General features: G+C 41.0%; 4 protein-coding genes across 6 annotated transcripts; all 4 read left to right on the forward strand.

Annotated features, from left to right (window-relative positions):
• The first annotated feature begins 2,887 nt into the window (after nt 1-2,887).
• Nucleotides 2,888-8,398, forward strand: slco1d1 (solute carrier organic anion transporter family, member 1D1). The gene is made up of 14 exons (XM_077593825.1): nt 2,888-3,087; nt 3,274-3,348; nt 3,899-4,040; nt 4,117-4,249; nt 4,325-4,446; nt 4,532-4,678; nt 5,406-5,504; nt 5,659-5,907; nt 6,087-6,251; nt 6,482-6,677; nt 6,988-7,153; nt 7,228-7,477; nt 7,550-7,667; nt 7,739-8,398. Exons 2-14 carry the CDS (start codon nt 3,298-3,300, stop codon nt 7,947-7,949), a joined length of 2,049 nt encoding a protein of 682 aa, XP_077449951.1. The 5' UTR covers nt 2,888-3,087; nt 3,274-3,297; the 3' UTR covers nt 7,950-8,398.
• Nucleotides 8,399-8,642: 244 nt separating this feature from the next.
• LOC144068902 (solute carrier organic anion transporter family member 1C1-like) lies at nt 8,643-14,180 on the forward strand. Its single transcript, XM_077593824.1, has 14 exons — nt 8,643-9,292; nt 9,648-9,777; nt 9,847-10,121; nt 10,614-10,738; nt 11,092-11,235; nt 11,316-11,414; nt 11,665-11,889; nt 11,960-12,124; nt 12,710-12,905; nt 12,985-13,150; nt 13,212-13,396; nt 13,476-13,540; nt 13,607-13,724; nt 13,794-14,180. Exons 2-14 carry the CDS (start codon nt 9,679-9,681, stop codon nt 14,050-14,052), a joined length of 2,121 nt encoding a protein of 706 aa, XP_077449950.1. The 5' UTR covers nt 8,643-9,292; nt 9,648-9,678; the 3' UTR covers nt 14,053-14,180.
• A 2,384-nt stretch (nt 14,181-16,564) lies between these two features.
• On the forward strand, nt 16,565-18,270 carry iapp (islet amyloid polypeptide). The gene is made up of 4 exons (XM_077593826.1): nt 16,565-16,918; nt 17,401-17,486; nt 17,725-17,850; nt 17,920-18,270. Exons 2-4 carry the CDS (start codon nt 17,407-17,409, stop codon nt 18,095-18,097), a joined length of 384 nt encoding a protein of 127 aa, XP_077449952.1. The 5' UTR covers nt 16,565-16,918; nt 17,401-17,406; the 3' UTR covers nt 18,098-18,270.
• A 3,448-nt stretch (nt 18,271-21,718) lies between these two features.
• pyroxd1 (pyridine nucleotide-disulphide oxidoreductase domain 1) lies at nt 21,719-24,995 on the forward strand. 3 transcript variants are annotated; one of them, XM_077594220.1, is made up of 13 exons: nt 21,724-21,913; nt 21,986-22,066; nt 22,269-22,388; nt 22,914-23,042; nt 23,109-23,182; nt 23,243-23,421; nt 23,487-23,584; nt 23,652-23,754; nt 23,836-23,948; nt 24,024-24,146; nt 24,214-24,351; nt 24,417-24,506; nt 24,574-24,995. In XM_077594220.1, the coding sequence occupies exons 1-13, from the start codon at nt 21,836-21,838 to the stop codon at nt 24,730-24,732; spliced, it is 1,485 nt and encodes a 494-aa protein (XP_077450346.1). In that variant the 5' UTR covers nt 21,724-21,835; the 3' UTR covers nt 24,733-24,995. The 3 variants fall into 3 exon arrangements, with proteins under 3 accessions (XP_077450347.1, XP_077450345.1, XP_077450346.1); XM_077594221.1 differs by having other exon boundaries at nt 21,719-21,913; nt 23,243-23,465; nt 23,525-23,584; nt 23,652-23,948; XM_077594219.1 differs by having other exon boundaries at nt 21,721-21,913; nt 23,652-23,948.
• The last annotated feature ends 155 nt before the right edge of the window (nt 24,996-25,150 follow it).

A 25,150-nucleotide genomic window follows, 5' to 3' on the forward strand; every position in this document is an offset into this window, starting at 1 on the left:
AACCGCCTCATGTCACTTTCCATTCATTTATCTCAAATAAGTACATGGATGTTTTCAATGGGGTTGTTACCCATGACTCAATGGGAGAATGCTGCCCCCTGCATTATGTACACTGTAAAACATCAGGATTTCACAATGCTCTGCCTGAGTACTTTTGCCCACAGTAACTTGGACTATGCTCACTATTTCATTGTTATTATTTCATTTCTCACTGCAACCTTAACAAGAAACCTGCTAAATATCACACTGCACCTCGTCAAACATGGTGGGAGGGGGCATCTTGGCCAGAGGAAGAAAAATTGCAAGCTTAAACACCTTTTTTTGTTGTGTCACACCTAAAATTATTCGGCAAGGCATTAAATGATTACCCCTTCATTCTTTATGACTGAAAGAATCGATAGCCGCAGGGCTATTGTGCATGAATTACGAGCAACTTACATGAAAACTCAGCCATTAAACATATGCCTATTACATCATAAATCCAGTGGCAGTGTAGCAAAGACTGATTAAACGCACGCAGCTAGGCAGTCTTGAACATTTCCTTAATGACACAAATGCACTCAGGGGTCAAGATGATCGACGTGCGGACGGCTGAGTGCAAAAATAAAAAAATAAAAAATAAAGGAAAATGGCTCCATAATGAGCTTTGATTGGGACTGCATTAAAGGGGAACTACAGTTGCCTTTTGACAGCTTTATGGTTAGGTTGACGATATGATGTTTTACATGGATAGTAATGTTTCAAATAAGTAGTTCACTAGTCAATTTTGCACCACAGGCTTACAATCCTCATATTTATGTTACTTGGGTAGTATCATTTTAGAAGACAAATTTTGACCCAAAAGAAAAGTATACATGTTTCAACATAGAAACACCAATGACACAAACCCTGAACCACAAAAATGGAATAGATAAATGAAAAAGTATCCAATAATCTAAATTCAGTGCTTAGATGTCTTAGATGTCTTTTGGCCTTTTTACAATTGGCATTTAATTTTTTTCTGGATTATTGGATTACATCTAAAACTGGATTTTTCTAGAAATTGGTTGCAGTAAGAAAAATTTGTATTGCCCACTGACACTTTCTTGACGCCAGAAGGGAAGCAATGCAGAACGGTCTATGCCACCAACTCGACATGGAAAGGAGGAATAATAGTCAAGACAACTGGTAATACAATTGAAAAAGAAAATATTTGGGGTGGCCTCTCGTGCGCCCTCAAATAGATTTCTCCCTGGGCAGTTGCCCACATTGCCCATCACAAAAAAACAGTTCATTATAGTACAGTGGTACCTCGTCATACGACCACTCGTCATACAAAATGCTCGTCTTACGGGGGAAATTTCGATCGAATAATTCGCCCGTGATGCGGTCAAAATTTCGTGATGCGACCAAGCCAGGTTGCCATGGCATTTTTTTTTGGCATATCTTTCGTGTATAACAATATTTACGAGCACCGGATGAGCTATTCAGACCAGGAAACGCACAACGCGCATGTGCGGGGAAAAGAGGGCTTTCTGGGTAATGAAGTATACTCGTGCTCGCAAAAGCATCCCCAGTAGCAACTCTATCATAGGCGCCGTTCGAGGGGATGCGAACACAGATGCTACAAGCTAAAAGGAGCCGCTAGCCAGTGCCCCCGAAGCTCCCATGAGCAACGGGGCGATCGCTGATAAAAGACTCTGCTCGTTGGCTGCTCATAAGAACATCGGGGGCACTGGCTCGCAACAGCATCCCCGGTAGCAACTCTATCATAGGCGCCGTTCGAGGGGATGCGAACACAGATGCTACAAGCTAAAAGGAGCCGCTAGCCAGCGCCCCCGAAGCTCCCATGAGCAACGGTGCGATCGCTGATAAGACTGCTGCTCGTTGGCAAGTGGTCGTGCGTTCTCCGATTGTGAGGACATTTGTGTGCATCATTTTCGGAATATTTTGAAGGGAATAGTACGACAGCAAACAGCCCATCGATAGCGAACGTGAGGGTGGAGTGTTTGTTCTGTTTACGAGTGCGTCGTGTGGAAAAAAAACCGAAGCCCCCCGCCCCTTTTGTGCCCCTCTCCCCTCGGCGAAATCCGCCCAATTTTAGTTAGATTAAACACTTTATTTCTATTAAACCACTCGTTATTTATTACTTTGTCAATATATGGCGAATTATAAGAAATAAAACATTTTTTTCAATCCAATATCCTGTTTTTGGTGTTTTTTTCAGAGAGTTGGAACGAATTAATTTGTTTCCCATTCATTTCAATGGGAAACTTCCCCTTGAGTTACGAGAATCTTGTCATACGAGCTCAGTCCCGGAACGGATTAAGCTCGTATCTCGAGGTACCACTGTACATTAAAGCCACTATCCATTCACATCATCGGTTACCTTGGCGACAGGCATTTGTAGTTGACATCCAATTGGGTGGGTACATTTATTCCACTTTGAAATGTGCATGTATTTTAAACACTGTTACTTCCAGCTCTCAAATGAATATTTGGAGAAAAAATAAGACTGTCAGCATTAATCTACGATACTACTCTGTATGTAAACATGATCGGATTAAGTAGCGAGGGTTTCTCGATAAGAGAAAGCCATTGTTCGGGACTATCAATAGGGCAGGAAGACTTTGATCAACACTGGAGGGAAACAGCCGCCTAACAAAGGCCACACTTTTGCAGCAGAGGAAAGCGCTGGATTTTGAACAACAGCAAAGTAAAAAGACACACATTGAGCTTTGTGAACTAGCCGGGGTTCGCATCACGCTGTTGCTGTTTGTTGTGATCTGTCCTTGCGAGTGATGTTCACAAGGGGAGGATGTGTATTCCCCACCAGTTGTTTGCGCTCCCCTTTCCTGGGTTGGACCTTAACCAGGTAAAGCCATCACGTTTTTGTGTGTGTGTGTGTCTGTGTGTGAAAGGACGAGCCGGAGTGGCCTTTAATCCAAATGATCAAGGAGTGCACATGAGCAGTTAGGTTACTGATTACAGGTGATGCTATAGTTTGTTTGTTATAAGGCTTAGCTCTCAGCGCAAAGTCCTGCCAGGCACTAAAAACCTGAAGACCCTTTGTTCACATTGCTGATTAGGACCACTGCTGCTTCTCAGGTAAATACATTTCTTTAACTTTTTTCCCACCGTTAAAACAAACGTGATGACTGCTCTGCAATTTGTACAGTGAAAACTGAATATTGATTGAAAACACGATTTTAAGCATCTTCTGTTGACATATATCATTTTTTTTATCACTGCATGACATGATTTTTGAGGGAAAGAAATAACCTTCTTGCTTAGGTTGGTTGCCAAATCTGTAGCATCATGAGTGTAGAGTCCACCAAGCCGCGTGATGCTTGCTGCTCCAAACTCAAGGTTAGTGCAAACAAACGTGTCCCCCCCAAAAAACCTCACTGTTGCTTATCTGCAAAACAGTTCTGTTGCAAAAATATGAGGGGAAAATAGAGCTGAAATAAATTCACCTACCTAGCTAACCATAATGAGTCAATAAAAAACTTATTTATGGGCTGTCAATGCGAAAATTAATTCCTGACATGTATATCAGTCAGTGGCTGTTTGAAGTAAATTACGTAATGTTAATCAGCAAACAGTTATATAAATGTATTTTTCACTTAGTACCAAATTGTAAGCACTTTAGAATGTGCGGTTTATTGTATTGTAAATGATTATTATTGGGAATATTTTTGAATATTTTACGAGTATATAGTATGATTGCTATTTACACACACGCAAAAGTACAACATTTCGCCGTATACCTTTGTTGATTCCTGTTAAAGTCACAATGTACCGTGCTGTATATTCTGCCATATTATTCAAACTAATTGACTGGAATGAGTATAATTAAAGATAATACTGCAGTTTTCCCCATTTAGCGTGTGTCACAACAGCATTTTTTCTTTCCCAGCTCTTTCTCGCATCAATGGCATTCGCATATTTTGCCAAAGCCTTCGGTGGCGCATATATGAAGAGCTCCATCACCCAAATTGAAAGGCGCTTTGACATCCCCAGTTCGCTTATTGGGGTCATTGATGGCAGCTTTGAAATGGGTTAGTGCATTGATTGATCCTTTTCAAAACCCGATAGTATTTGATTTCCTTGATAAAAATTCATCTCCTTTCGCAGGGAACCTGTTGGTAATAGCCTTTGTGAGCTACTTTGGTGCTAAACTCCACCGTCCCAGACTGATTGGTATTGGCTGCTTGATCATGGCTTTGGGCTCCTTTATTATTAGCCTGCCTCACTTTTTGCAAGGCCTGTCAGTATTCACTCCCAAATGAAAAGTGAACTCATATTCACACTAAATTGAGAAAGTTTGGGCATTTCTTTTTAGGTATAAATACGAGACCAGCATGACCCCCAGTTCAATGGACAATAACACTGGAGGCATCTTGCCATGTTCAGCCAACCGCAGTTTGACCCATATCGACACGGATAATTTGGCAGAGCGAGCAGGTACGGTACATAGCAACACTTTTCACGCTACATTTGTTGTCATTCACTTGTTTCTGGTCTACTATATCATGCTTAATCCCCTCAGATTGTGAGAAGGCTGCTGGTTCCTCCATGTGGATTTATGTATTCCTGGGAAACATGCTTCGAGGGATTGGAGAGACTCCCATCATGCCTCTGGGAGTGTCCTACCTTGATGACTTTTCAAAAGAGGAAAATACACCTTTTTACTTGGGTGCGTGGTGACGAAAAACACAGCTTTCATTTGAATTAAAATCTAAAACTGATGACGACAAAGAACTTTAGTGCTGCAACGTCGATTCAATTGAGTAATTTGATTAGAAAAGGCTTCGAATTAAATGTTGCTGTTCCGATTAACTTTTTAATTAGAGTGAGGTTATAAGTATTTTATTTGAAAGGGCTTCATATGTACGACTTAGCGTTGTACATTATGAATGTCAAATGGGTGGTTAGTTAAGACAATGCGCTTACTTTTGACATGGTGGAAAAACTCCTTTTCTTTAAAAAAGAAAAGAAAGGATGTGCATTTTTTTTATCAATAATATACTTGGTTGTTGTTTGGAAGTTTTGTCAATGCACAACTTTGTAGAGTTTGAAGATTTTATTTGGAATTGGCATGCAATGCTCTTTTGAAAGTGCAATTTTAGCGCCAATGGTGGAGAAAATGTTATTGCAAGCATAAGCACCTGTTTTTATTTTATTTTTCCAAAAATGATTCCGCAACGCATCAAGTGTTTGTTAGCCAATCGTCGATTATTTAATGATTGAAACCTGCAGCCCTAAAAACATTATGACCTAAAACGATAATAATCCCTTTATTTGTTCTTGAGTTATCTTGAACACAAACAGACATACAGAGCCAAGTACTGAATTAAATTAAAGTAATTTAACTTGTTAAGCTTCATGCCAGATTTTTATGTGCGCTTTCCTCGATATGCCAGCCTGCATCCATACAGTGGGAATCCTGGGCCCCATGTTTGGCTACATGATGGGATCTTTCCTCGCCAAGATCTACGTTGACATTGGATTCGTCAATGTAGGTGCGAAACCACACGTCCTGTCCTGCTTTTAACCCATTTGTTGAGTTTAATGACTCCTTATCTCTGCAATTCATTGCCCTACACTGAATAAAAAGGCTTAGAAATGAGTATGCCTTTCCTAACTCTGCTTTCTTGACCGAAATCCCTTTCCCAGATAGCGTGACCATCAACTACAAGGATTCCCGCTGGGTCGGAGCCTGGTGGCTGGGCTTTATTGCGACCGGCACTATTATCTTGCTCTCCAGTATCCCCTTCTGGTTCTTGCCCAGGTCCCTCCCCAGGCAGGGGAAAGAAAAGAACCAGAGGAAAGATCTGGAGCTCAACACAAAGCCAGAGGAGGACCAATTCCTCCCTGACCACGATCATGAAGAAAAAGAAATGACATTCCAGCAGATGGCTAAAGGTGAACAACATTTTTAGAGCCAAACTGAGATATTTTGGATTTTTACATGTTCAATTATTAACTGATAGAATTCCCAGCTGTCACACAATCTGGGCAAAAGTTGAACTATGGTCCAGTCAAGGATGCTTAGATAACAGTTTAGGGGCTCAAAAGAATGCTGATTTAATTTTTCTCTCCAGATTTTGTTCCTTCTTTGAAAAGGCTCTTCAGGAACAGCATCTACTCTCTAATGATCCTCACCTACCTCGTGCTAGTCAACGGCTTCATGGGCATGATCACCTTCAAGCCAAAGTTCTTGGAGCAAATCTACGGGCAGTCGGCATCCAAAGCCATTTTCCTCATAGGTACAACATACACAGGATGCTACATACTGGGAACAAAGATGTTATTGAAAGGAAGTGGAATTGTGTTTCTCAGTATAAGCCATTGTTCGGTAACAGTTTACAATGTTTTTTTTTGCGCCACTTTTATGATCTCGACCAAAACAGCTCGATGACTATACTTCGATAAAATTCATAGATGGACATTTCAGGCTGTAACGACTGCACTAATGGAATATTATTCATATCCGCAGGTGTCCTCAATTTGCCAGCAGTGGCCTTAGGCATCATTACTGGAGGTTTCGTTCTTAAGCGTTTCAAGCTGGGAGTGATCGGGGCGGCCAGGGTGTCCATAGCTGCATCTATTGGCTCTTTTTGCCTGCTGGTCGTCCAGGTCTTCCTTCATTGTGAAAGTGCAGAAGTAGCCGGCCTCACTGTGACATATCACGGGTGAGTGCCTCGTCCAGACTGTTCAAGTGTGACGTCAACCGCATAAATTTGATATTCAATACTACGAAACAAAACCACCACAAAAAATATCCTCGCCCCAAAACAAAACCGAGTCATCTACATTTACATGTGCGGGCAGTCGCTTACATACGTCGAACCGTGTGGTGGATGCTGTTCTGTACATTTGTTTTTCCGCGTTGCAATTGAGCAGACGTAACTGGCACAGGCCAAGTCCACGGCTGCCTGTACATTTTTATAAGCACATTTAGCAAAGAGTCATGTGATTAAATGAACCTCTGACCGCCTCCAGAATCCCTGATGTGTCCTACGATCCGCAAACATTGTCATCACAATGCAACACCGGTTGTTCCTGCTCCATGAAGCAATGGGATCCGGTTTGCGCCTACAACGGGATGACATACGCCTCTCCCTGCTTGGCCGGGTGTCAAACCTCCACCGGCGCCGGGAAGGAGATGGTAGGAAAGAAGGCCATACGTTTCCGTCCCAGCTAATTGCGACCAATTTACACCGATTTTCCCTGAATTTGCAGGTGTTCCATAGCTGTTCCTGCATTTCGGAAATGATCCGTCCCAGCCAAAACACCTCAGCGGTGCTGGGCCAGTGTTCTCGGAAGAGCGACTGCGATCGAGTTTTCAAAATTTACATGGCTCTGTCCGTGATTAGTTCCTTTATATCGGCATGCGGCAGCACCCCGGGATACATAGTGCTGCTTAGATCCATACAACAAGACTTGAAGTCTCTGGCTCTGGGAATGCAGACGTTGATCGTAAGAACTTTGGGTGAGTCGATTAATTGATCGCATCGTTCAGTACAAGTGTCAATCGTTTTTTAATTTTAATTTTTTTTTACAGGTGGGATACCGCCTCCCATATATTTTGGAGCCTTGATCGACCGCACCTGTTTAAAGTGGGGCACCAAGAACTGCGGAGGCCGCGGCGCATGTCGACTTTACGACGCCGATGCGTTCAGGTACAGCTCCGTTTTGAGGTCAAATGAAAACAAATGTAGATTTGACAAATAAGTAAACACATGCGTTCCAGGTGGACGTTCATGGGGTTGGTCAGCGGACTGTACTTCTTGGCAAACGTGATGTGGTTGGCCCTGTATGGAAAGATTGTTCAGAGGCAGAAAAAGTTAGCATTACGGGAGCAGGCCAAGGATGACAAGGGCGAGGGGACCGGAGCTAACGGACACGCAAATATTAATATTGACCAAGACAAAGATGAAATGGAGAAAGAGAGCACTATTTAAAATGACCTTCCAAATTTGAACTGCTTGTATTTTGGGCGTCGTCTTGTGGCATCTCTGGGCCCAGGAGCACAATTTATCATTACTCAGGAGTTTAATGCCGACAAAAGTATTCATTAGCTGTCATCTTGTGGTAGGAATAGAGGATTACACTCTTTTTAGAGTTGGCGTCGATAATGGGAGGATTTTCATTAGGGTCAGGAAATCTTTTTGGGTATATTTGGTTTTGTATTATGAGGAGTAACGGGACGACAAAACAAAAGTGCAACATAATTTGTTACATATGCTGACATCTTTGGGTTATTGTGCGCATAGTTTTGTGACTTTGCATTGTTAGAAGCAGACGAAAAAATTCACAACCTGTAATTACTGTGGATAATTTTCAGAATGTGTTATATGTATATTTGTACAACTCTACGGATTTTTCTTGTAAAAGCATTTTCACGACTGTTTATCTTCATTTATATGATTACAACAAGTTCATCTTCTCTGACTATGACTGAAACACTGCCTATAATTGTCATAATAACAAATATATTTCATGATAGTTTAATTTTTTTTTATGTCCTTGTTGTGACAGTAGTCTAGATAGGATAAGACTTTATTGCATTCTTAAACTTTTAAACTGCCTGGTTTTACCAACAGGGGGGAAATATTGTCACTTGAAATATCCGCACAGCTTCTTGCAACACCAGTGAGAAATTCAAAATCAATACAAATTTGAAGGATTATTAAATGCCATTAATAATGACCAATACAAATGAGGTTGAAAATAATCTATTAGTTATATCCCAATGAGGGAACATTCTCTTAAGGAATTTGAACACTGTTAATCCTAATCCAAGAAAAGAAGATTTTGTGATTGTACAAAAACTGAAACTACTCATTGTGTTTAGTATTATTTTTATAGGAAATGTCTAAAATTGTTTTTGAAGGTTTGAAACAATACCTCAAGAACTAAACACACATCACAGTTAGGTTAATCTCTCTTTTCTCTATGAATTAATTAAGAATGAGTCCTCTATTTGCTGATATCTGTCAGTCTGCGACTCATTTAACACTATAATTTCACTTCCCTAAAGATAAAATATTTATTGCGCAAACTGCCAGTAACTACTTACTTAGTTCCAAATACTCAGGCTGCTCCACCTCTCCTTACTTGTTGCCCTGCCCTCCTGGAGGCACTTGCATGCCAGTGGAATAAAAATGTGCACAGCCTTTTGTGCCACAACACGAGCAAACAGGAGAGCGTGAATCTGGCCCGCCAGGTCTGTTTTTTTCTTCTTCTTTCCTCTCCCTGACATGGCCGGCAGCCCCAACAAAAGATGGCTCTGTGGATACACTAGGTAACTTGATTCCCCTTGTTCGCATGCGTGTTTATTCCTACGAATCCACGTGCATTTGGATTTTGTCAATTAACCGCATTTTTGTCAGTTCCGAGAGAAAACGCCTCTTTGTAGTAAGAACCTTGACTTTAACACCTGTCATGTTACTTGAGATGTCCCTCTCTGGTTTTTCAGGTCCTCGCTTTTGTACACGAGACTTAATATATTCCCATTGTAAATTTCTTTGTAACATTGCATTTTTAAAAATTGACTTCAGTTAAAAAATCAGATTTTGTGAGTTACGTGTAACCTATACTAGGGCTGCCGCTATTAATTGCCATGGATTGCTTCAATTATTATGATCGACTTTTGCTAGCAGCAGGCTGGAGTTGTGAAAGGCTGAACTAATGATGGACGACAAAAGCAAGATGACCAGCCAGCACGCTCTCTTTGTCTCTGATGGAGACGTTAGCAAAAAACGAGGGTGTAACATCTCCGCTCTGAAGGTATCATACATTCCGGTGATTTCCTGAGTACAATATGTGATAGAGGTTTTCCCCTTTGGTCTTCTTCAGATGTTTATTGTGGCGCTGTCCTTCTCTTATTTCTGCAAAACCCTGGCGGGAACCTTCACCAAGAGCGCCATCACGCAACTGGAGAGGCGTTTTGAACTCTCCAGCTTGCAGATAGGCCTCATCGACGGGGGCTTTGAGATGGGCAACCTTTTGTTTCTAGCCGTGGTCAGCCATTTTGGCGCCAAGATGCACCGACCGAGGCTCATCGCGTGGGGCTCCGTTCTTATGGCAGCGGGGGCGCTTCTCACGGGACTGACACATTTCTTCATGGGACCGTAAGAAAATTACAAATCCATACTGTGAACAATATTAGGCACTCCCGAAATGATTGTTTAGGCAATTTCAAGCAAGTAAAACTGGAAAGTAATTGTAAAATCAACTATTGCAAGTTTGATTTCAATAGTAAAGTAGGTATTGAATAATAGTGATATAATTAAATGAATTATTTCACCTCAGATTATTTGTTGTACTGACTCAGCTATTTACTTCCCTTAAATCTGATAATGAAAATGTAACGTATATAACTATAATGCCATGGATTAGTTTTTCGAGTGTCTGGAAAAATAAATCCAATTCATGTTTTCTCTTGAATATTGATCCAGTATTTGCTCTATCTAAATTATTAAAAATGAAACTATTTCACGTTGTTATTTTTATCATTGAAAAACAACTATTGATTTACTCCATATAATCGTTGCCATCACCTTCATTGACTGAAAAAACAAATGCCAAAACAGAAAACGATAATCTGAAACATTATCTTTCAGGTACAAATATGAGACGGTCATTGCCTCATCCCAAAATGACAGCACAGGCACAATTGCCTGTGTTAGGCCTGACATCAACAACAACAATAACCACTGGAAACAACCACTCCACAACGTGACCCAAGGTATACGATTCCATTACAACTCTCTGTGGATTAACCTTTCTTTTCCACTGAGCACGAGCAGCCCCGTTCCCACAGAAACCTCGCTTGCTCGGCGAATTAAGCCACTTAGAAACGACGAAAGGTAGCCAGCAAATATTTCCTGTGGAATGTCAAAGCCTCAAATGTTGAGAAGAAGCAGAAAGAGAGCAGTAAACTCAAAACGCTGGCTTTGCTCCAACTATTCCGAGAATGTCCTCCTCTTCCTCGACTGTCTGAAATTGAATTCCGATTCATACCCCTTTGTGATCAATTTCATATTTGCCATAGCTAACACGAGAGGCATTCCTTTACAGCCAATAATTGTGTTTGCGCAGCGTGCGAGAAGTCCGGGTCCAGCATGTGGATCTACGTGTTCCTGGGGAACGCGCTGAGGGGGATCGGGGAGACTCCTATCACACCTCTGGGGATCTCGTACATCGACGACTTTGCCAAAGCGGAAAACTCTCCTTTCTACATCGGTGAAGTTCATTTTCTGGTGTGTTTATTTGAACAGCCTCTTCAGAACATCAACTGTTTGTACTTTTTTTTTGCTCGACAGCTTGTCTCCAGACAATTGCTCTCCTTGGCCCTATATTTGGCTACCTCCTGGGGTCCTACTGTGCTAATCTATATGTCGACATCGGATTTGTTGATATGGGTGAGTTTGAACACACACAACATTGGGAGAATGGAAATCCGGCAATGAGTTATTCAATAGATTTGTCGTTTGTTTCTTGGGGAAGTTTTTGTATTTGGAGGCTGACAGCACAAATAGGGGGAGATGAGAAGATAGAAATCTTGCACTTAATTGACTTTGTTGTTGTTGTTGTTGTTTAAAACAAGCCCCTGATTTTATTAGTCTATGCTTATAGTTTCTCCATTTGAAAGCATCATTTATTTTCCCCTAGAAAGTGTAACCATCTCCCCCAAGGATGCCCGCTGGGTTGGAGCCTGGTGGTTGGGAATGCTATTGTCCGCCAGCCTGCTCTTCCTCTCCAGCATCCCTTTCTATTTCCTTCCCCATTCCCCCGAGGGTGAAGATGCCAAGCCCATACCTGTGGAAAAAAGATCCGATACCATGGCAGATTCCTCCGACAACAAGCCGGTGAAAAATATTCAAGAACTCGGAAAAGGTAAGACAGAGTCCGATCTTCCTCACCACAATGCTGAAAATAGCAGCTTTTCAATCTTGATCTCTTTTAGGGTTCCTCCCTTCACTGAAGTGCCTTTTTTGCAATCCCATCTTCGTCCTGCTCATGATTGGCAATACGTTGAAGTTCAACGCGTTTGTTGGCATGTTCACCTTCAATGCCAAATACATAGAGCAGCAGTTTGGACAGTCGGCATCCAGAGCCAACTTCCTAATAGGTGAATAGAGGACACCATTGGTGGAATTCTGGCCACTAGGACCTTTGAATCTTTCTCTTGTCACAAAGCTTTTGAGTTAAATAGGCTAACCTGTTAACAAGTCATTTCGAATTTCCTTTTCTTTTGACTGCATTACCCCCAAATTTGATCACCTCTTCTGTTTCCTATAAAATACACATTCTGCACATTTGATGATAATCCAACTACATAACCTTTGCCTACTGGAAGAAGGGAAAAAAATGACATCACTCTGCATCCTAATGAAGAAAAAAAAGCTAGTTTTACGACACTCAGTTGGCCTCTAGCCACAGGTTTGAGGCCTCTGATTTATAACATTAAGCGGCTGCTCGATAAAGGTTTAAGTAGACACTTTTTACATGCTTCCATGGCAGCGCCTGGTGTTTCTTTCAGCAGCAAAGGGCAAACAATCCATTCCCACACATTAAAACAAATTCAAAGACTTACTAAGTCGGCAATACACATTTTGCAATGGTGTCATGCAGCTCAGATAAGCAAGTCAGATAACATGGAAATGCGAAGGAGTACAACATGGAGTTGAGAGCAAAACATTTTTCTTTCTTACAGGGTTACTGACCATTCCAGCCATCGCCCTGGGGATCTTTCTGGGTGGCATCCTGATGAAGCGATACAAACTGAGCATCATATCAGGCGCTCAGTTCTCCTTCGCCATGTCACTCGTATCGTACCTATTTATGTTGCTCAAGTTTACCAGTCAGTGTGACAACATTCCCGTGGCTGGACTCACCACCTCATACAACGGGTTAGCAACCCTCTAACGCCCTCTGTTCGCAACCTGCTATATATTGCCATTTAGCTTCACCTTTCTTTGTCACTGACAGAACACCGGGAGTGTTACACGGTGGGCAAAATCTCTTCTCCAAGTGCAACAGCAACTGTTCCTGCTCGTTGGACGACTGGGACCCGGTTTGCTCAGACAGCGGAATAACTTACATCACGCCCTGCTTGGCCGGCTGCCTCAGCTATATTGGATACGGCAGAGAAACGGTATGGCTATTTTGACGAAAGCCTGCAACAAGTGTCGCTGACGGAATACGTTCACCCGCAGGTGTTCCATAACTGCACATGCGTGTCCGCGTCTTACCCGGAGGGCAGCAGCACGTCTGTGAAACTGGGGCAGTGCCCGCAAGCCAAAAGCTGCAGCCAAAGTTTCACCTCCTACATGGCTGTGTCTGTCCTCAGCGCCTTCATTAACTCTCTGGGAATCACGCCTGCGTACATGGTTATCATAAGGTCCTTTTTCAGTGGCACGGGCTGTAAAGATATTCAATGTATATTATATTTTTTTTCTCTAAATATTCTTTTATTCCAGATGCATCACCCCACAACTTAAATCCCTTGCCGTTGGATTGCAGACCATGATCATGCGAGTCCTTGGTAAGAGTTGCCCTGCCCTACCCGTGTCTTTCCAAATGCGGTATTGTACTACTGTCTTATTAATAGGTGGGATTCCAGCGCCGATATATTTTGGAGCGTTTATTGATCTAACTTGCTTGAAGTGGTCAGTGAAAAATTGCGGTGGCAAAGGAGCTTGTCGAATTTATGATGCCGATATGTACAGGTATGACGACATTTTGTTTTCATGTGCAACCGTGCGGCCTACAATATTAACTGCTCCATTTTTTTACAGGGTAATCTTCCTCGGTTTAGTCTCAGGTCTCAGCGGGGTCTCCTTTTTTTTCACGTTAGCTGTGATAATCCTCCTCCGAAAACATTTCCAAAAGGAGGACGAACGTGAAGTTGAACTCCGACCCCAATTGATAATGATGAACGATCCGCACAGTGCAAAGGACGTCGAAGGAGTTCTTAACAATGGCTTCGTCTTTACAACCGACGAGGACGAAGTTAGTAAAAAAAACGAAAAGCAACCGGCGAAGAGAATGCCGTGAAAATATCGCTCAGATGAATTTAAATGGAAGTTTACTGTGTGGAATGTCTTATTTTTATGGTAGTAAAGAAAATGTGTGTTCCAAAGAGTTCTAAATCTGTTGAAATAAATAAAAGGAGTAATCTGTAAGCTTGGTGGCCAAAAATGGTACAGCAACTAAGATCCAAATACTGATTCATACAACATTCTCTTCCCTCCTGGGTTGCTAAATGTGTACTTTGCAATTGAGAATTCATACCAATGTTGCATTTCCATAAAAAAAATTCAGTTTCTGAGGAATGGCGTGTGTAGTTTAGCTGTGTTGGTTTGTACACCTGTACTACAAGTAGACGTGCAGTATTAGTACACATGGTGGTTTAAGTACACGCAAAGTGTACAAATTACCATACTTGAATATGATTATGTACATGTATAAGTAAACATATTTGTAGTACATAATTGGTGGATTGGTGGAGCGTGAGCTGTCTGTTGTAAACACAATCAAAACAATATTTTTTTCTGTCCACTTTTAAAATGGGATATTTTCAGCTCGGACAACCAGGTTAGAAGTTTTTTGAAAAAACATCACAGTCCTCTAATGTTTCTTGTAGTATCAGGGACATATATGGAACGATTCTGGCGCACATTTTACATATTGCTGCTTTAATACATACGAGTATATGAATCCATTTCACATGCACTGTTTTAGCTTGAGTTGTTGGGAACCCAATGAACCTCGTGCCACAATCGCTCTCAAAAACAGGAGCTTTCAGTGCGTTGCACAGGCTCATTTACGCTAGCAAAGCTCTTTTACATTTATGCAAAACAGAAAATGGGCCTGATATATGAACATGTACTGTTCCAAGTGCAGCGGAAATTGCATATTTTTGCATATTTACGTGTATTCAACCCACGTGGACAAGGTTATTTTCATTTCAATGGACTCATGTTTGTTTTTTAGTCATTTCAGTCACATTCACTTTTAAGGTGGAGTAGATAATGAGTAAATATTAACTGGAAAGTGTCTATTTGAAACGCCTTTTGTTTTTGTCACTGCGACACAGAAAGTCAGACAAACTAATTAGACAAGCCTCAAAACTGCAAATGAATATAAAGTAACATGTAAATAACATAAAGCTGCTAAATGTATATTGTATACAGTATACACATTCTGTACTGTATTTAGCAGTACAGTGGTACCTCGACATACGATCTTAATCCGTTCCGGGACTGAGATCGTATGACGAGATTCTCGTAACTCGAGCGGACGTTTCCCATTGAAATGAATGGGAAACAAATTAATTCGTTCCAACTCTCTGAAAAAACACCAAAAACAGGATATTGGATTGGAAAAAATGTTTTATTTCTTCTAATTCGCCATCTATTAACAAAGTAACACATAACTAGTGGTTTAATAGTAATAAAATGTGTTTAATCTAACGAAAATTGGGCAGATTTCGCCGACGGGAGACAGAGACGTTTGGGGGTGTGGGGGGGGGGGCTTCGTTTTTTTTCCACGACAACGCACTCGTAAACGGAACAAACAAATTTAAATTAACTTTGATTAATATATACAGACACTCAAACATACGTTTGATGTAACTTTACACAAAACTGAATTCTAATTTTGTTGTAATCTTTTGTTACCTTCGTTTTCCGGGTTGGCGGTTTGCCACGCCTGCACCCTCACGTTTGCTATCGATGGGCTGTTTGCTGTTGTACTACGTATTCCCTTCAAAATATTCCGAAAATGATTCACACAAATGTCCTCACAATAGGATAACCCACGACCACTTGCCAACGAAAAATAGTCTTGTAGTACATTTTAGCGATCGCTCCGCTGCTCGTGGGGACATCGGGGGCAGCGACTCGCAACTCCCTCGTTGTAATGGGTCTGGTCGCAACCGCTTTGAACAGCGCCTATGAGAGAGAGTTGCGACCGGAAATATTGCGAGGAGGGAATTGCGGGCCGGTGCCGCTGGATGTTATGAGCAGCGAACGAGAAGTAATATAAAACTCCTCGTATTAGATAAGAATAACAGGAAATCAACAGCTGAGCTTACCCACGTATTGATTGTGTGTAATGAAGTTTTATTCTGAGAAAGAGTGCCATTGCCTATCGGCGTTGTGTGCACGAGTATACTTCATTACCCAGAAAGCCCTCTTTTTCCCGCGCATGCGCGTTGTCGCAACTCGCCTGAAGAACTCATTCGGTGCTCGTAGTATTGTTATACACGAAAGATATGCAAAAAAAGCAGTGCCATGGCCACCTGGCTTGGTCGCATCACGAAATTTTGATCGCATGACGGGCGAATTATTCGAGCGAAATTTCCGTCGTAAAACGAGAATATTGTATTACGAACGGTCGTGTGACGAGGTACCACTGTATATAGTGCAGCAAAATCAATGTTTAAATACTCATGTAATCCATTTATTCATTCATAGTCTCACTTGCCAGTCTGATTAAAATAATGAGCCACTCTTTATTATTAATGATACTAACCGCATTCCATTTATTATTCATCAAAGTCAAGGGGAAGCAGAAAGGGGCAAACTTGGGGTCACTGCAAACTTCTGGAAGCATCCGGAGGTGCATCGGTCTTCTCCCCAAGTATTTTCGCGCTTTTCATGTCCCTTAAGCGGATGACATTGGCAGATTCTGCCGTTGGCCGCGAAAGTTGGCGTGTTAAGGTTAGAAGGATAGCTATGCATACAATATACGACCCCCCCACCCCACCTTTCAAGGATTCACTACATTCATTCAGCTATATTTGGAGAGTTGATGTCATAAGTGGTTTGAGCGCAGCAAATATAAGTGTTGGCGCATTGGGAAACAGAGTGGCAAACCTCGGGACTGCTCAGCGGTAGACCAGCATCAGCTCCTCAATGTAAGTACATTGGATGGTGGACTTTTGATGTATTGAAAATAAATCCATTTTTTTTTCTCTGAGTGCAAAGTCATGTTCATCCCTTAGCGTGTCATGCACTGTATGTAATAGGTCTTATGAAATTGGCTTTTACTGTTCTACTGTACATTTGTATTCATATATAAGGTTAATACTCACGAGAATTTTATTTTATCTCTATGCAATTTGAAATAGTGTAAATATAAATATAATTAACATAACATAATTTGGTCATATTTAACACCGATGAATATTCTCCAGTGGGCAATATTTTTCATGATGATTTTTATACTTTCAAATGTACGTATATATACTTTATTTAATGTTTGTTTTTTTAGCAGTATGTTTATTTTTATTTTTCTGCTCTTTTTAAAAAGTGTTATTAGTCTATTGTCTCTATAGTAAACATTTCTTCTGCATTTAATCACTGCGTTAAATTAGTTGAATGTTTTTTTTCTTTCCAGATCGCCATGTATCACCCAAGAGTCTTTGCATTAGTCCTAATACTGTTTGCATTGCTGAATTGTATCGCCACAGCGCCGGGGAACAGGCGAGTGAACACACTAATAGTGGTCAAAAATGATTTATAGTGACTATAAACCATTTTTGACGGTTGATCGCATGAGCTGTAGGCGTATAAACGAAGTTCAGCAAGCCAAATTGTGCTCATCTTAGAGAAGATGTGGATTGAAATAGGGAGCGTTAAGTGGCCACTCTTTCTTCTCCCTCTTGGGACTGGAGTTCCAAGAGGGAGTCATCACACTCAGAGCTTCTCATTTGTGATTCAGACACTCCAGTTCCAACTCATTCAGCGATGAGGGCGAAGAGTGGTCCGTGCCCATGTTCCCCTTCTCCAATCCCTTCCTCAGTCTTGTGGTGGCACGATCCCAACGAGGGCTCCCGAATAAAAACAGGTGAGTTATCTGTGAATGAGGTCGATCTAGCATTTTGCCCTTGATTGCATCCTTTCTTGTCTGTTTAAGCCATTCCATCCAAAAGAGGAAATGCAACATGGCAACGTGCGTCACCCAAAGACTAGCAGACTTTCTGGTGCGCTCAAGTAACACCTTTGGTACCGTGTACACGCCGACTAACGTCGGTTCTGCCACCTATGGCAAGAGGGCCCTATTTCTACCTCCCAGTTATTACCTTTCTCTCTAGTATTATAAGTAGTGACGACTGTATATAATAAATGTACAATAGTTATAAAAAGTGATCCACTTTACTCTAAACCTTAAGCTACAGTACATTTGTCCTTTGTGTTATAGTAAGTGCTGTCTCAATGTTTTTCCACAGTGGCATATATGAATGTATGGACAACAAATGCTATGAATAAAAACAATAAAAATTGTGATCAAATATATATATGAAGTTGACCTAATTTTAAAGTAGAATTTAAAAAAAATCTTCCTAATAAATGGACCCAACACACATGATGGTAGAAATGTGGAAGTGCTTAAGATATAAAGAGATATACTTGATACATATCAGTGCTCTCAAAATGAAAGTGACTGCTTTAACTTTGACAGCACTAATACATTTTAACCTCCGCATAATTATTGTCAAATAAGGATTATGAGGCATCACTAGTTTGATTAAATACACAGAAACAAGCTATGCCGGTAATAGTCAAATTTCATTGGCATGCTGAGGTACTTGACATTAGATTTCAGAGATAAATTATTTATAGGATGTTTTTTCCCCCAAAGAGGAATGTCCAGTTAAAGTAACAATATCAAACCAAATCCTTTGGTTAAATCAGGTAAATCATGTACCGGTTTCACCATAATATTGCAAAAATATGGAACGGGCCATTCCTTCAGGAAACGCCTTTAAATATACAATTTCGTTATACGCAGCTGTGAATGATGACAATAAAGGCTTTTGATTGATTGATTGATTGATGTGACCATTGTATCGTATTCCTGCTAGGGTTATTCAGGATAGCATCACGAACATCAAGAGGGGGATATATGACGCACAACATTAACCTTTGCTGGATTACCAATGACCTGATTTACTCAGTCTGATATCTATGTTGTTCAAGTGGACATAAAAAGTTTTGGGGTAAAATGAAAAAAAAAAAGGGAAAAAAAGCTATGCAGTCACATCCGCCATAGTGTCAAGATTGTAATTTGCATTGCACTTTCATCCGGGGTGGAGTTGTTTATATCATTGCACTAATGCAGGTTAATGGAAGTATTCAGGTATAGGTGACCCCATTAATTTCTGACATTACAGGTGCACTTGGTATTTAAATTACAACAATGCAGGTTGTCTTGTTTCTAGGAATATAAATGTAATAATAGTAATACCTACATTTTATATATATATATATAAATATATATATATATATATATATATATATATATATATATATATATATATATATATATATATATATATATATATATATATGGCAGTCCGTGCATTTTCTAGTGACGCCTTCAGCAAAAACTATTTTATGGATATAAAACCTCTACTGCAGCTACAGCTGCGACACATAAAAAATAATCAATAATAACCTCATACAATTGAAATATTATTTAGGAATATAGCCATATTTTACTCACCAAAAATCCTTTTTACCTGTACACAATATCCATCCTCCTTTCTTTCCTCCTTCTTTTCTATCGCCATCGAAGTTAATGCTGAAATTCAAGCCTGTCCTGTCGTATTTCTGGCATACGTTTTTATTCGATTTTGTGCTGAAAATGTTCGTTCCCGGTTGTGACAGGCCTGCTTGCTTTGGAGTTGTCCGACCTTTCTTAATGATGTCCAGCTTTTTTTCTTGAAAATGGCTTTGACAGTAAATCTGCAAACAAATCCATTTGTTATCCTCCTTCAACCATTGCGGGTTGACAAAACCGCTATTAAATCAACACAACAATATATTTGCTTGTGCAGCTCGCTACAGATATAGCTTGCTAGCTCTGGCCAGTCCACTCTATCACTAGCCAATCATGGTTGGTGAAAGCGATGACGTATCCCCACACCTGCGAGAAGGCCATGTTGTCACCAAATCGAATTCTGATTGGTTAAAGCAACAGTCTTATTGACGCTTGTTTAATGCAGCAAAGCCTGCAGAACTGATTGTGAAGGTCTTGAGGCAGATTTCTGACCCTGGCAACAAATAATGGCTGAATGGGATTGGTTAAATGCTTCAATATGAAAACACACATCTGGAAGCAACCAGGTGAAAAGCAATGAAAGGAAGCCAACAGACAATTTGGAATTATTTAATAAGTATTCATGGGCAAAATATAATTAACATCCGTCTGTGATTCAGATATTTCTTAGGCCAGCAGAAAAGGCCTTGAAGGCTCTGATGGCACACCACAGTGCATTTTCTCGTAGCGCCTTCAACTTATCATTCCAACCCTCAAAAACTATTTTATGGCTATAAAACCTCTACTGCAGCTAGAGCTGCGACACATAAAAAATAATCAATAAATCAATGCACAAAAATGGGGTAAAATCCACTTCCTAGCAGCATTTCATGATTAAATACAAATACTGGAGCTTTTCAGACATTAAAACCAGGCCAGGGGGCCAATTTTCCGGGGAAAAGACATCAATGAACGTCAATGGCGTACGGGCAAACATTGCCCGAAAATGGGGTAAAATCCAGCCGAAAACAGCATTTATTGATTAAATACAAATACTGGAGCTTTTTAGACATCAGAACAGTGCCCAGAGTATCATTTCCCCGGTAAAAAGACAGCAATGAACGTCGATACGTCCATACGTGAAATGACAAAAAATGCACTAAAATTAGGTCAAATCCACTTCCTAGCAGCATTTATTGGCTGAATACAAATACTGGAGCTTTTGAGACATTACAACCAGGCCAGGGGGGTGACAAAAAATGCACTAAAATTAGGTCTGCTAATTTTAGCAAGCTGCTTTGGCCCGCCGACTAGCCAATCATAGATGCTGAAAGCAATGACATGTCCCAGCCAGCAAAATGCCAATGCCTATGAAAAATCATTGTGGGGTTGCCAATTCGAAATCTGATTGGTTAAAAGCAACAGTCTTGTTTAATGCAGCAGACCCCGCAGAACTGATTTTGAAGGCTTTGAGGCAGATCTGATCTGGCAACAAATAATGGCTGAAATGTGATTGGTTAAATCAGGGGTAGGGAAGCTATGGCTCGGGAGCCACATGTGGCTCTTTTGATGGGTGCGTATGGCTCTGAGCTAAAATATGGAAACCGGTGGTGAGAGAAAAGAGTCCCGAACGCACCAATAGGAACGTCACGTCGGCACTGTGGCATTGATTTTTTTTTCATTAGTCTTCTGCATTCATTCTCTCATTGATACTCATTGAACTCATTGACATTCATTGATTAGCAACAGCTTAACAATGTTGTCAAAATAATTAAGAGACTTTTTGTACTTTAAAAGTTGTAAAATGACTAAAAAAAATCGCACATTTTCATGTGTTTTTACTTTTAAATTGTGATTATGGATCTCAAGGAATAATATTTGAAAATAGGAATTGTTTATGGCTCTCTCTTTCAAAAAGGTTTCCGACCCCTGGGTTAAATGCTTCAATATGAAAACACATCTGGAAGCAGTGCAACCAGGGGGGAAAGCAATGAAAGGAAGCTAACAGACCATTTGGAATAATAAGTATTGATGGACAAAATATAATGATTCAGATATTTCTTAGGCCAGCAGAGAAGGCCTTGAAGGCCCTGACGGCCCACCACTTATATATATATATATATATATAAATCGCGTAAAATCTTTCTTCCTTCTTCCCACTTGCCGTAGTTGCTGTAAAAATCCTTATCGTGTTCCGTAGTTTGTGTAAACAAGGAAGTAAGTTGACGGTATCCAAAAATGAGTCACAGTTTGCAATAATTCATTTATTTTTAATCAAGAATTCTGCGCCATGGACAGTAAAATACGCAAAACGTTCAAGTTTGTGGTCATCGGTGGCGGTATTGCGGGCGTAACCTGTGTTGAGCAGGTGAAGTATTATCAGCTGTTCTAAATGCGTAATATTGCTAAAGATGATTTTCCTGCGTATTTGTATTGCCAGTTGTCATACAGTTTACCGTCAGATGACGTCGCCTTGATTACTGCAGGTCCCCACATCAAGGCAGTGACCAACTATAAGCAGGTTCGACAGAAACAGACATTTAATTTAAATTTAAATTGGGAGGAAACCCTCCTAGGGAATGACACATTTCAATTAGAAGGAAAAAGTGACTCCTGATTTGATGATTTGATCTTTGATCTTGGTCAATCGCCCTGAAAAATTTAAAGGTTTTTTATTATATTTTTATAATGGTAAATCATGACATGCTTTACATCTTTAAAAGGTGGCCAAGGTTTTGGAGGAGTTTGATGTGGAGGAGCAACCGGCCAGTGTTCTGGAAGAAAAATACTCCAATTTGACCGTCATTCACTCTCCTGTTAAAAGACTGCACACACAATCGCATGTAAGGATTTTTCCTACAATAACAGACAATTTATTATTTTGAGAATGACCCACCTGCTTCAAAACTATGGAGGGCAAGAATAAGCAAAATTAAAGATGTAGCCTTTCTACTAACTATGTTATTATTTCAGGATTTCTTTGTAAATGTATTTCAACATCTACTAATACATTTCAAATCGAATGTATAATGTAATGTATTATATACATTAACATGTTTTCAACATTAACAAATGTTGAAATAATAGAAGAAGTACTTTGCAGAGAGTTATGATCAATACAAATGGGGAAAAATAGAAACATTAAAATGCATCAATGATTACTACATAAAAATATATTTGATTACATATTGATGACATCATTACGGTCATTCATTTTCCTTCCGTTCACAAAGGATTTAATTAAATTCGCCACTCCTTGTCCCTCATTTGCTTTGTCAAATATCTCCACCTTGTGGATTCATGCTCAAAACGCCAAACCCCGTGGAAAAGAATATGCATTATTCAAGACTAATTTTCATGATTAACAGCTTGTAGAAACTGAAGATGGACACATTTATGGCTATGAGTTGCTGTGCATCTGCAGCGGGGCCATACCGAAGCTGCTAAGCCACGACAAGCCATATGTGCTGGGCATTCGTGACACGGACAGTGCTCAGGTACCTCTATCCATTTGAAATTTCCTCTTAAGTGCACTCAAAGTCATGGATTCACTTGTATTTCAGGAGTTTCAAAAGCAGTTAACTAAAGCCAAGAGGATAGTCGTCATTGGAAATGGAGGGATTGCCTTGGAGTTAGTGTGAGTACACTTTTTTGAGGTTGCTAGTTTCTCTTTACATTGACTAAAACTCCTGTTTAGGTATGAAGTGGAAGGCTGCCAGGTGATCTGGGCCGTGAAGGACGCCGCCATCGGTAACGCCTTCTTTGATGCGGGAGCGGCAAAGTTCCTGACGCCGTCGCTGGGCGCTGACAAGCAGGAGCGAGTTGCTCCGTGCAAGCGATCTCGCTACACAACCGAGGCCCAAACTTTTACAGCAGGTCTTATTCTAAAAGCAGCTATTCCTCGCGCCGACGACTCACGTGTGCCATTTTTTTCCCCTCAGATCGCCACAGGCAAGGGCGCGGTTCCGGGCACACGGAGCCCGGCAGCGCGCTGGGTCCAGACTGGCACCGAGAGCTTGTTCTTAAAGGTGCTGAAGAGGTGGGAACCGAAAGCTTTGTTTGTTTATCTTGAAAATCAAACTGGTCGACCCTTTTTTTGCGGTCAGGCATCCCGTAGAGTCTCCGTGGAATATCAGTGTGAGGTGGAAAAGATCTTCACCTCTGAGGAGATGCTCAATTCCCAATCGGAAACACACGCACTCGATACCGGTGAGAACAGTTTGAAAAATTGTGACCTACATGAATCATTTCAAAACGTGTTTTCAAATTTTCCCCCATTTTTACCTGAAGAAAAGTGGCCCGTTTACGTAAAGTTGACCAACGGCAAGACATTTGGGTGTGACTTTGTCGTGAGCGCAACTGGCGTGACGCCCAACACGGAGCCCTTTCTCCACGGCAACAGTGTGAGTAACGTATACGCAAAAAATCCTATTTCAAAGCCCTATAATAACACAAGGCATGAATGCATCCTTCTTCAGTTTACTCTGGCGGAAGACGGCGGCCTCCGAGTGGACGATCACATGGTGACGTCGGAGCCCGACGTTTACGCCGCTGGGGACGTATGCACGGCGTCCTGGGAGCACAGTCCGCTGTGGCAGCAGGTAAGCCGGCATGGGATTTAAAATCATTATGGCGTGTTCATATTTGCCGCTACCATGATGCGTGTAGATGCGTTTGTGGACTCAAGCTCGCCAAATGGGGTGGCACGCCGGGCGATGTATGGCCGCGCGTGTCCTCTCTGAAACCATCGAGCTGGATTTCTGCTTCGAACTCTTCTCGCACATTACTAAATTCTTCAACTACAAGGTTGGAGTACTTTTGCTTCCTACGCCGTCTGGTTAATCATCAATCCTCACAAACGCCATTTGCAGGTCGTCCTGCTCGGGAAGTTCAACGCGCAGGGGCTGGGAGCCGACTATGAGCTACTCTTGCGCTACACCAAAGGGCAGGAGTATGTCAAGGTGACTGTACTAAAATGGAAGCCTGATCCGATGATCTTTGCGCTAAACTCGTGTTTTTTTTTCCCAGGTGGTCCTACAGACAGGCAGAATGGTCGGAGCAGTGCTCATCGGAGAAACCGACTTAGAAGAGACATTTGAGAACCTTATTTTGAACCAAATGGATCTCACGGAGTATGGGGAGGACCTGCTCAACCCTGATGTTGATATAGAAGACTACTTTGATTAAGGAAATGTACAAAAACACATTAAGCTCCGACTTGTGCCTTGAAAGGACATTGAAATGTGTCTTTGTTGACATCTTCCAGAAAACACCCAAAAAGTCAAGTAACATGTCTGCAAAAAACAAATTCTTCAGCCTCGGGTCATTTGTCTTCAATGTTGGCAGTGAATAAATTGCCCCTGTGATTGTGTGGTTGTAGAAGTTTAAATAATGAAATAGTTGGGGCATGTGTCATCAAATTATCAGGAATAAATCCATGTTGGGCCTCAGCAGAAGAGTGTTTGATTTGGGTAATGTCATGGAATAGACGACGACTAAGTATTTGGAGTTAATCTTTAATCAATTGTGCTTGATGACTTCATAAAGGACTCATGTGCTTCCTTATTTGATGAGAATCACATGTTATTCCTATTCTTATTCAGCC

This window comes from Stigmatopora argus, chromosome 23 (assembly GCF_051989625.1).
Source record: "Stigmatopora argus isolate UIUO_Sarg chromosome 23, RoL_Sarg_1.0, whole genome shotgun sequence".
Taxonomy (NCBI): Eukaryota; Metazoa; Chordata; class Actinopteri; order Syngnathiformes; family Syngnathidae; genus Stigmatopora; species Stigmatopora argus.

What these genes read in the sequence shown, in the direction of transcription:
- slco1d1 (XM_077593825.1), top strand. Translation starts at nt 3,298, where the DNA reads ATGAGTGTAGAGTCCACCAAGCCGCGTGATGCTTGCTGCTCCAAACTC. An exon ending in CTTGCTGCTCCAAACTCAAG is followed by an intron (nt 3,349 to 3,898) that starts GTTAGTGCAAAC and finishes TTTCTTTCCCAG; the next exon opens with CTCTTTCTCGCATCAATGGC. An exon ending in TACGACGCCGATGCGTTCAG is followed by an intron (nt 7,668 to 7,738) that starts GTACAGCTCCGT and finishes CATGCGTTCCAG; the next exon opens with GTGGACGTTCATGGGGTTGG.
- LOC144068902 (XM_077593824.1), top strand. Translation starts at nt 9,679, where the DNA reads ATGATGGACGACAAAAGCAAGATGACCAGCCAGCACGCTCTCTTTGTC. An exon ending in AAACTCTCCTTTCTACATCG is followed by an intron (nt 11,236 to 11,315) that starts GTGAAGTTCATT and finishes TTTGCTCGACAG; the next exon opens with CTTGTCTCCAGACAATTGCT. An exon ending in CTCACCACCTCATACAACGG is followed by an intron (nt 12,906 to 12,984) that starts GTTAGCAACCCT and finishes TGTCACTGACAG; the next exon opens with AACACCGGGAGTGTTACACG.
- iapp (XM_077593826.1), top strand. Translation starts at nt 17,407, where the DNA reads ATGTATCACCCAAGAGTCTTTGCATTAGTCCTAATACTGTTTGCATTG. An exon ending in GCCACAGCGCCGGGGAACAG is followed by an intron (nt 17,487 to 17,724) that starts GCGAGTGAACAC and finishes TTTGTGATTCAG; the next exon opens with ACACTCCAGTTCCAACTCAT. An exon ending in GGGCTCCCGAATAAAAACAG is followed by an intron (nt 17,851 to 17,919) that starts GTGAGTTATCTG and finishes TGTCTGTTTAAG; the next exon opens with CCATTCCATCCAAAAGAGGA.
- pyroxd1 (XM_077594221.1), top strand. Translation starts at nt 21,836, where the DNA reads ATGGACAGTAAAATACGCAAAACGTTCAAGTTTGTGGTCATCGGTGGC. An exon ending in GGGATTGCCTTGGAGTTAGT is followed by an intron (nt 23,183 to 23,242) that starts GTGAGTACACTT and finishes ACTCCTGTTTAG; the next exon opens with GTATGAAGTGGAAGGCTGCC. An exon ending in ACAGTCCGCTGTGGCAGCAG is followed by an intron (nt 24,147 to 24,213) that starts GTAAGCCGGCAT and finishes TGATGCGTGTAG; the next exon opens with ATGCGTTTGTGGACTCAAGC.